Source organism: Salvelinus sp. IW2-2015, unplaced genomic scaffold (assembly GCF_002910315.2).
Source record: "Salvelinus sp. IW2-2015 unplaced genomic scaffold, ASM291031v2 Un_scaffold1315, whole genome shotgun sequence".
NCBI classification, from domain to species: Eukaryota; Metazoa; Chordata; class Actinopteri; order Salmoniformes; family Salmonidae; genus Salvelinus; species Salvelinus sp. IW2-2015.
This window is the reverse complement of record NW_019942837.1, coordinates 173,345-184,116: the sequence shown is the minus strand read 5'-3', so window position 1 is coordinate 184,116 and position 10,772 is coordinate 173,345. Positions and strand designations below refer to the sequence as shown.

The 10,772-nt window shown below is 42.4% G+C and overlaps 1 protein-coding gene across 1 annotated transcript in view; it reads left to right on the top strand.

Moving 5' to 3' along the window:
* Positions 1–3,273: 3,273 nt before the first annotated feature.
* tsc22d3 (TSC22 domain family, member 3) overlaps positions 3,274–10,772 on the top strand; it is an 80,472-nt gene continuing 72,973 nt past the window's right edge. Inside the window, exon 1 of the mRNA XM_024137818.2 lies at positions 3,274–4,043. Coding sequence (XP_023993586.1) covers positions 3,706–4,043 — 338 coding nt within the window. The 5' untranslated portion in view covers positions 3,274–3,705. The remainder of the gene's footprint in view (positions 4,044–10,772) is intronic.

Sequence of the window (10,772 nt, the reverse complement as noted above, 5' to 3'; positions counted from 1 at the left end):
TCCCGTCACCTCAGTGTGAGGGGTAATGTTATGGTCCCGTCACCTCAGTGTGAGGGGTAATGTTATGGTCCCGTCACCTCAGTATGAGGGGTAATGTTATGGTCCCGTCACCTCAGTATGAGGGGTAATGTTATGGTCCTGGGGTGGTCATTGAACCAGGCGCGAACCAGAGCAGCCCGATGGAAACTCACGTTATCCCAAATGACAACATTTTGATGGCTTGCTCTGGTTGCCCTGGCTCCCCTTCCTGTTGAAGAATGTTATTGTGCAGCTGATCTAGAAATTGAAGGAGTTGTGTTGTACGGACCCACTTTGACATGGCTGTGGAAGACGCCACGATTGCTGATGGCTGCACGTAGGGTGACGTTGCCTCCCCTCTTACCAGGAACTTGTACGATGGCACGGTGACCAATGACGTTGCGCCCTCTTTTGCGCCTTTTTGTTAGGTTGAACCCTGCCTTGTCGATGGAGATGTACTCCTGTGGGTCAGCCATGGCATCCAGCTCAAAGATGCTCTACAGAAGTCAAAAACACATATTACTCTACTACAAATACAGTACTGTAGTGTACTACTGTAATGGAATGAAAGATTATAGTAATGTGTTATAGTAACTCTAGTACACACAGTACTGTGTTGATATGCTGTAGAGATGMGTCATACTCTAAATACAGTAAAAATTCTGTACAGTATAGCAATTACCTGCACATACTGTACTCTTTGTTCCTTAACTCTGTTTGAATTCCTTTCAAAAGGCACACGGTACAGCTGCTTTGTCCTTATGGAGGTTCTTCTGAACGATCCAGTTAATGGTGGAAATGCTGATGCTGTCAAATCTTTGGAAGACTACCTGGACCTCAACTATTTGGGTTTGAATTTCCCTCAAAACGGATGGCATTATTGGCAATCACCATATTCACCAGGGCAGTCTCCTGCTCAGCTGTGAGAAGTCTCCACCTACCTTCATATTCACCAGGGCAGTCTCCTGCTCAGCTGTGAGAAGTCTCRGCCTACCTCCAATAGATGGCCYCCTCTCAGTTCTGCAAAAATGAAATTTGACCATTACTGACCTATGGTCATCCATTACTGACCTATGGTCATCCATTACTMTGGTAAAAACTACACTGAGAACAAAGTGAAGATTCAGTCTCTATGTACTACAGCTGTCCCGCCCTGACCTTAGAGAGCCTTTTTATTTCTCTATTTGGTTAGGTCGGGGTGTGATTTGGGTGGGCATTGTAGTTTTTCTATTTCTTTGTTGGCCCGGGTATGGTTCCCAATCAGAGGCAGCTGTCTATCGTTGTCTCTGATTGGGGATCATACTTAGGCAGCCTTTTTTCCACCTTTAGTTTGTGGGATCTTGTTTGTGTGTAGTTGCTTTCRGCACTGCATATWGCTTRACGTTTCGTTTTGTATTTGTTGTTTTTTCGGTGTTGATTTAATAAATTAAAATGTACGCCTACCAACGCTGCACCTTGGTCCGATCCTTCCATCGATGAACGTAACAACAACATTACATGAATCACAGTAACAACAAGGCAAAATTACTGTTTTCCTTCTGAAAGTACGGACAATGGATGCAACCGTGTAACGGTTTAGGTTGGGTTGCACAGCTGTCCAGCTTCTCTCATCGTCCTCCCATGTCTGAGCACATGATGAACTAGGGTGGCACGGATTTCTCTGAGATTACTTGGCTTTGTTGTTGTCTGTCCTCGTCCTTGTCCTCGTCCTCTTCTCTTCCTCTTCTCGTTTGTCTTGCAACTTCGGTATTGTAGGATCCATTGTCCCAAAGCACATGCCTCTAGGCCCCTATTTATTGACCTGCAATTCTGATTTCACTAATATTAATCACACCCAGACCCTCCCTATAGGTTCAGATTTTGCGGCCGGATCCGCACAATTTGGGGGGGGGGGTACTGTCACGCCCTGACCTTAGAGAGCTTTTTATGTCTCTATTTTGGGTTGGGTCAGGGTGTGATTTGGGTGGGCATTCTATGTTTCTATTTTCTACTTTTTTGTATTTTCTTTGTTTGGCCGGGTATGGTTCTCAATCAGGGACAGCTGTCTATCGTTGTCTTGTGAAAGCTATGGGCATCCTAGAGCAAAACAACCAACATGTACGTGTTGCTGAGAGTCGCACCTTCGTGAAAGTCTCAACACAGAGGGTCATGTTAGTGTGTAACTCAACTGTTCGGACACTACAGACAGAAGTTGGCAGATCGGCTGTACCGACGGTCAGAATAGTCCAAGGACGCTGTGGGCATCTTGAACAAAACGGAGAACAATCGTTTTGCAAGAATCTCATTCTTTCCATAGAGGGGTCATAATGTAGGACAATCATTTGGACACGACAGACGATTTTGTGAGAGCAATTTTCGGGATGTCTCATGGTCTGACAAACACTGCTGTAGCTCTGTCAACTGTTGGATGTGTGGTGTATGTTTGTACTGTTAGGTATTACTGCCCTGTTGGAGCTAAAAACAGTAAGCACCTGCGATAACATCTGAAAAATATGTGTACACTATGCGCTACAATAACAATTTGATTCGAGATCAAATAGAACCGTTTGTTCTCAACCTCTCAACCATCTTGATTTTTTTCTGTGGAACTAGTTTCTTACCAAGTGCGACATCGGCGGATGAGGTTGATTGAGTCGCTTCCAATGATGTCTCTAGTTTAAACTGAAGGGATTTTGATAGAGAGTTTTTTTCATGCTAATCGATTTCCATATGTATTCATGCTCTCTCTTTCTCTTTCCTCTCTCTCTCTGTCAGTCTCTTTCTCTTCTCTCTGTGTCTGTCTCTCTCTCTCTCTCTGTCGTCTCTCTCTTCTCTCTGTCTGTTCTCTCTCTCTCTGTGTCTCTCTCTCTCTCTGTGTCTCTCTCTCTCTGTCTCTCTCTCTCTCTCTCCTCTGTGTGTCTCTCCTCTCCTCTCTCTGCTGTCTCTCTCTCTGTGTCTCTCTTACTTTCTCTCTCTCCCTCTCGCTCCCTCTCTCTCCCTCTTTCAATAATAACAATCGTGATGTAGCAGAGAGCAGAGAAAGAGGAGGGCCAGGCGTTTACCAAATCACAAGGGTTTCCCCCCCCTCCCTCCCCTCCTCTGTTCTACCAAATCACAAGGGTTTCTCCACCTCCCTCCCTCCCTCTGTCTACCAATCACAAGGGTTCCCCACCTCCCTCCCTCTCTCCCTCTGTCTCTAAGCACGCAAACGGTGGACAAAAAAAAGTGATAAGCAGCTTTGAAACGCGTTCCCGCTGAATCAGGGTGAGTGTGTTCGACACAGACACAGACAGCACAGCATTGGCTAACTCTCTCTCCTCCACAGACACAGACAGCACGGCATTGGCTAACTCTCTCTCTCCCCCCACAGACACAGAAGCGAGTGTCTCACAACCAAAGTAAACAAAGCCTTATTAACGTGACGAGTTTGAGACTCAGGGAGACCCGACTGACTGCCTACTCTCAGGGAAGAGGAGGAAGCTGGTCGACACTTGACTTACCAACACCCCAACCCAGAGAACCTGGAGGGAGGCAATCCTTCCCTCTGCATACGCTGAGGAATACACCCTACACACAACAACAACTACAAGCCTGAGAAGAAGAGAGACCAGTGCCAAGGTCTCTCTCTCTCCTGCTGTGGAGCTCTGTACTTGTCTCTCCRGTCCCTCAAGGTGTTCTGCTGACCTGACTGCCTGATCTGCTGTCATCATGTCAGAAGGAGAAGAATGTCGCTCTCCCATCGGTCTGGACTGCTGCTCCTGCTGCCTGGACCTGGCCAACTGTGAAGACCCAGCTGGAGGTGGGGGCGAGGGCAGAGGCCACAGCACCCCTCTGATGGGCAGCCCCACGTCGCTCAGCCACTTCCGCCAGTTCCGGGAGCAGCTGACGTTCCAGAACCAGAACGTGAACACGGACAAGCTGAACAGCATGATGAGYCTGGACTCTCTGGAGTCGGTGGTCAGAGACCCKTGTTACCTGCTCAACGAGGGCATCTGCAACAGCAACATCGACCAGACCACGCTYTCCATCCTGCTGTTCTTCCACAGGTACTGTTCTTCACCTCCATACACCACCCATCCTCATTCTGACGTTGTTATGTCATCTGAGGGTGCTTCTCCACCTTTAATTCATCCTGTTAAGTTGTTGATACATGAAACACCTCACAACATCTCTTCACATTATCTCACTCATTACTGTGTCATTATTACTGTGTCATTATTACTGTAATTATTACTGTAATTATCACGGTGTCATTATTACTGTAACTACTGTACAATGTAATCATTATTGTGATTACTCATTGTTATATTGTGCTTACAGCAGTAATCCTAACCGGCCCTAGGCCTTGCCATAATCCTAAATGCAGTGTAAGTGCAATGTAACAATGAGTAACTTCAATACTGTCACTGTATTTACAGGTACAATAATAATCCTTCAATACTGTCACTGTACTTATGGGTACAATAATAATCCTTCAATACTGTCACTGTACTTATGGGAACAATAATAATCATTCAATACTGTCACTGTACTTATGGGTACAATAATAATCCTTCAATACTGTCACTGTACTTATGGGAACAATAATAATCCTTCAATACTGTCACTGTAATTATGGGAACAATAATAAACCAGGCACTGTTATGTAAAGAGAGACCCTTCCTCCTCCTAATCACCTGAACTGAAAGTGGTTAAACCATCCCTTCCCCCTTTCTGTTTTACGATACAGTTTCACTTTCTGATGATGTACTTTTTCAATGTTAATTTACAAGGAATGTATTGGTGTTATGCCTGTCATAAACACAAATGACAACAATAACATCATCAACATAATCAAAAACAATAAGTTGACCAATGAGGATCTTTAAAGCCTTACCTCTAGACGTAACTGTAAACACAACGCATCACAAAGACCTATTTGTTTTTGTTCTAAAAGACAGCTTGTCCTATTGGACTCAGTARTCATTAGTTTGGGTGGGTTGCAGAAGGCTTATTAACCTATACTACGGTTAGTTTAATTCAGGGTCACACAGAGCAGTTTCTTAGTAGTCTTAAACAAATCTACTTTGAAATAAAAGTATACACCTCCACACACATGTTTATGGGCTGATATAGAGTTTAAATGTATTCTATTTTCAGTTTGCATCCCAATATGACACTTTATWTACATCACAGAAGACTGAAATATAACAAAACCGTTTGACATAAAATCACCGGATTTTCGTCAGGTTCTGCAAAATAATGTTTATTAAATGATTAAAGTATGAATCCTATTAATAGCATTCCACATTCATGAAGCTACTAAGTCATTTGACTACAGGAAAGAGATCACATGTCAATACACAGGACTTACTCCTCTCTCATCGTGGCCAAATTGTAAATCTAAATCCCAGGTTTGTTTGGAAACGTGCTGACGTGTTCGTGGGGATTAAACAAGTCATGCAGCAGATTACTGCCAGTTCACATCTATGTTTGGCAACCCTAGGAATGACTTCAACTCAGTTCAAATTAAAATGACCAACATGACCATTGGAACTATTCCATAGCTTCTGCAGCCATCATTGCTGTGCTTCTGATTTATGAAAGTACTAACAGTACTGTCTACACACTGAAAGTACTAACAGTACTGTCTATACACACTGAAAGNACTAACAGTACTGTCTATACACACTGAAAGCACTAACAGTACTGTCTATACACACTTTGAAAGGTACAGATTGCAAGTGGCAAGTGGTTTCTGAGCAGTAAAATGTGAAGGCCTACTGAGAAATATCTTAGCTAGGACAGGGAGGAAGACATTATGTCGACAACGAGCACCGTCGTCAACGGCGACGCCACCTTTGACCTCCATATACATTGATCTGGGAAGCATTCATGTCTGCGAAGCAGAGATATTGGTTAAAAATTTATGTCAAAGAAAAGTGCAATTATATATTTAAAACATATTTCTAAATATATATTACACGTAACAGATAATTAAGTAATAAAAAACATGTTGGACTTCTCATTGGTGTGACCTAAGTATTCTCCTTTGACATCAACCTCACCTGAAGCATCAGGGTTCTTGGAAATGTCTGAGAACCACGAGACTACTTAGATTAGAAGGTATTCTGTAACACTTCAATCGTAATGAGTTGTTACGCCTTAAAAATTAATTTAACGTGTATGACCCTGTTAGAATATCGTTTACGTCTTATAATGATCCTCACAACAACAACAAAAAACTGCCGTTTTTAATCAGTCGAAATGTTGACACATAGAGAGACAAAAAAGTCATAAATAATTATACCTGCAGGCTTTAATTATCAAGTCGTCAAATCATCAAGCCCAGTATGATTGGTGTAAGAACTCAAACAAGTCTAAGCACAATACATGTACTGTAGCCGATTTGGGTGAGAACAGTTTTTATAGATGTGTTTACATTAGGTGTGTTGCTCAATGAAGTGTTATGAGAAACGCGGCCAAACTTCTGTCGCCATTAAGACTGAAGGTTAGTTATCAGTTGGCTGCCACTGTCATTTTCACAGCTTTATTCTTGTCAAATATGTAACTCACTTCATGGCAGCTTTATTCTTGTCAAATATGTAACTCACTTCATGGCAGCTTTATTCTTGTCAAATATGTAACTTTACTTCATGGCAGCTTTATTSTTGTCAAATYTGTAACTTTACTTCATGGCAGCTTTATTCTTGTCAAAGATGCTAGCATAAATAACTTCATGACAAAGTCACCAAGAGTATCCAAGTAACTCAACTGTTAAAATCAGTTTTTATTGTGTTGGCGGTCACTTCTCTTCTTGGCATTGACTGTACTAGCTACAGTGTCTTCAGAAACTATTCATACCCCTTGGCTTATTGCACATTTTGTTGTGTTACAGCCTGAATTCAAAAATGAGTTAAATATTATTTWATTTTTTACCCATCTACACACAATACCCCATAATGACAGTGAAAAACACGTTTTTGAATTGTTTTGCAAATGTATTGAATATGAAATACAGAAATATCTCATTGACATAAGTTTTCACACCCCTGAGTCAATGCTTTGTAGAAACACCTTTGGCAGCGATTACAGCCATGTGTCTTTCTGGGTAAATATCTAAGAGCTGTGAGTCTTTCTGGGTAAGTCTCTAAGAGCTGTGAGTCTTTCTGGGTAAAGTCTCTAAGAGCTGTGTCAGATGCGAATATATCCTTGAGAATAAATAAGGTCTTTCTCAAGAAAGTGACTAGATGAATTGTGCCTTCTGGTAGTTATCAGATTATCCTACTAAATGTAGCTGTAGGATTCAGCGTCATTTTCTGGAAGCTTTGAAATAGAGTTCGTCTAAGATTAAGCTTTGGGTCAGGTAGCTCATATTCATGGATACTAACGTCTAAGACCCGCTCCGACAAGTCTTCTCATAGATGGTGAAGTCTCTAAGGAGAAGCTGTCCGTATTTGATAAGCATATTCTTGTGGGTAAATATACTAAGACGCACTTGAGATGCGCGCACAGTCTTTCTCTTTAGGAGGAGAGTAAGTCCTCTAAGCTGCTAGTGACCCGTAGCTGGTATCTAGGATAGAGGTCTCCTCATCAGAGCTATCTTCATTTCCCTTTACGATACAACAGCTCTTCTCTCCATCTTATTTCCCTTATTACCAAATGGCACCCAAGCTTACACGTTCCAAATCTGAGATGTACAATCTTTCCATGACTGTCGTATGCCCCGAACGTCCTTTCAGATAGTCGAAGACGTGCCTGAGGCAATTTAGCGATTACCGCATTGACCACGTTAGCTCACATGTCTTCCTACCGTCTTTAGCTTCAATACAGACAGAGTGCCTATTTACACCTCCTCAAATGGATTTTTAATCCCTATTTTCCGAGTAGACGGTCCCTCCTTACCTCGATGAGACATATCCTAGTCTTTGAGAACACTTTTTCTCACGGCGTTGCGTATACTCCTCCGCTGGCCTGTAAATAGCTCCCACGATCAAACAGAACGAACTCACTACGAGCAACTTTATCCTTTCACCAATAGACATCAAACAAAAACTCTCGCTCTTAGGAAAATGCGGTAGAATATATATAAAATATAATACTATTTCTTATAAGTGAGAATAAGAGCTGCGGAAAAAGTTAGTAGTCTTTTCTGGGTAAGTCTCTAAGAGCTGGGAGTCTTTCTGGGTAAATCTCTAAGAGCTGTGAGTCTTTCTGGGTAAGTCTCTAAGAGCTGTGAGTGTTTTCTGGGTAAGTCTCTAAGAGTTGTGAGTCTTTCTGGGTAAGTCTCTAAGAGCTGTGAGTCTTTCTTCTGCTTGAGCTATAGATCTACTAAGAAAAGAGCTGGTGCGATGCATTATCTAGGGTACACTCACATTAGACTCAGTCATGCTAGAGAAGCGTTGATTGTGCGTTTGGATTGCGTTTTTGAACCACGACTTGTATTCTGGGAAGTGAGATATCTAAAGAGCTACTGCCTACGACGCTCTCCTTTAGAGGCTGGAGGGGTAGACAGTCTTTTCATCCAGAGAGAAAGGACTAGTACCCATGTGCTCTAGTACTTGTACTGAGAAGTAGGTCTCTAAGACCTGTGATTAACGTCCAGACTATTACTGGAGCTCGCCAGCTCTTGGAGAGAGGGATAAATCTTCTCTACCGCAGCACGATAGGAAGACAGTCTTCCTGCTCTTAGGGACCTTACGCTAGAAGATACATGTTCTCTACAGAGCTGGAGTCTAGCTTCCTGGAAAGGTGATCATCATGAACCGGGCTGTAAGGGTCTTATTTCTGGGTAAGTCTCTAAGAGGCATGTAGTGTTTCGGGGATAAAGCTCTCTTAAGGTGGTGAGTCCGTTTCTGGGTAAGTCTCTAAGAGCTGTGAGTCTTTCTGGGTAAATCTCTAAGAGCTGTGAGTCTTTCTGGGTAAGTCTCTAAGAGCTGTGCGTCTTTGCGTCTTATTTTCAAAATTCTTCAAGGTCTGTCACATTGGTTGTTGACCGTTGCTAGACAAKCATTTTTCAGGACATGKCATAGATTTTCAAGTCCATGTAACTTATTGTGACTTGTATAGCACATCTTTACCTCTGAACTTATTTAGGTTTGCCATAACAAAGGGYTTGAAAAATTAATGACTCAAGACATTTCAGCATTTCAGCATTTACATTTTTTATGAATTAGTATAAATAAAAATAAATAAAAAAACATAATTCTGCTTTCACATTACAGAGTAGTGTGTGTGTGTAGGCTACTGACAACAACAACAAAAAAGTAATCAATTTTAAATTCAGGGCTGTAACACAACAACATGTGGAGAAAGTCAAGGGGTGTGAATACTTTCTGAAGGCACTGTACGTTTATCTCTTGTGATGATATATAAACAACAGAGATAAGAAGAGAGTACATTGGAAGACCTATCACCATTCCACCCTACTGTGTGTGTGTGTGTGTGTGTGTGTGTGTGTGTGTGTGTGTGTGTGTGATGTTTGCAAAGGGAACACTCTGTTCTTGATGTATTTATGATAGCTGTGGGTGTGTCGGACTTATAGGACTATTACAAAACAGGGGTTAATAAAAGCCTTTTGGCTAAAGCCACTGTGGTCAACTGGTCCTTCCTCCCTCTTCAGAGTTGAGCAAATTTCCTGCAGAAACTAAGATACTTGTTTATGCCAGGCGGTACTTTATTCATCACTTAGATGAAATACTATAAACACATGATTTATACTTGTATATGATGAAGGGGTGTTAAATGCTGCAGGGCGGCCATATACTCTGAGTGTACAAAACATTATGAACACCTGCTCTAACTATGATCCCTTTTTGATGTCACTTGTTAAATCCTCTTCAATCAGTGTAGATGAAGGAGGTGGGAGACAGGGTAAAGAAGGATTTTTAAGCCTTGAGACAATTGAGACATGGATTGTGTACGTTTGCCATTCAGCGGGTGAATGGGCATGACAAATTATTAAAATGCCTTTGAACGGGGTATGGTAGTAGGTGCCAGGCACACCGGTTTGTGTCAAGAGTTTTTCACGCTCAACAGTTTCCTGTGTGTAACAAGAATGGTCCAACACACYAAGGACATTCAGCCAACTTGACACAACTTTGGGAAGCATTATGGTCAACATGGGCCAGAAATCCCCGTGTAATGCTTTCAACACCTTGTAGAGTCCATGCCCTGACGAATTGAGGCTGATCTGAGAGCAAAAGGCAGGMGGAGAGGGGCAACTKAATATTAGGAAGGTGTTCTTAATGTTTTGTACACTCGGTTTACAATGGTCTGGATTGCAATGGGATGGTGAAAGAAGGGTGCAGAGGGAGTAAAACATGTATTTAGGTCTACAGATAGAACGTTTCGTCCCTCCACCTGGAACCTCCCTATATCTGCAGACTTTGTAGCTGGCACAGTGTGAGGGTGTGTACCCTGGCGTTGCCCACATTGACCCGTGGTGACACGATGTTGGTAGTGAGACAGAAGGTAGTTGTAACGAGGACATCGGTCTGCAGACAGAACACTCAGCTTGGTACCTGGAACCTCCGTATACCTGGTCTTTGGAGCTGGCATGAGTACCCGTCTCCTCTTCCTGCCAACGCAACTGTTGGATGTGTGTGTATTGTTTTGTACTGTTAGGTATTACTGCCCTGTTGGAGCTAAAAACATAAGCACCTGCGATAACATCTGAAAAATATGTGTACACTATGCGACTAATAACAATTTGATTCGAGACTCAAATAGAACCTTTTGTTCTCAACCTCTCAACCATCTTGATTTTTTTTCTGTGGAACTAGTTTCTTACCAAG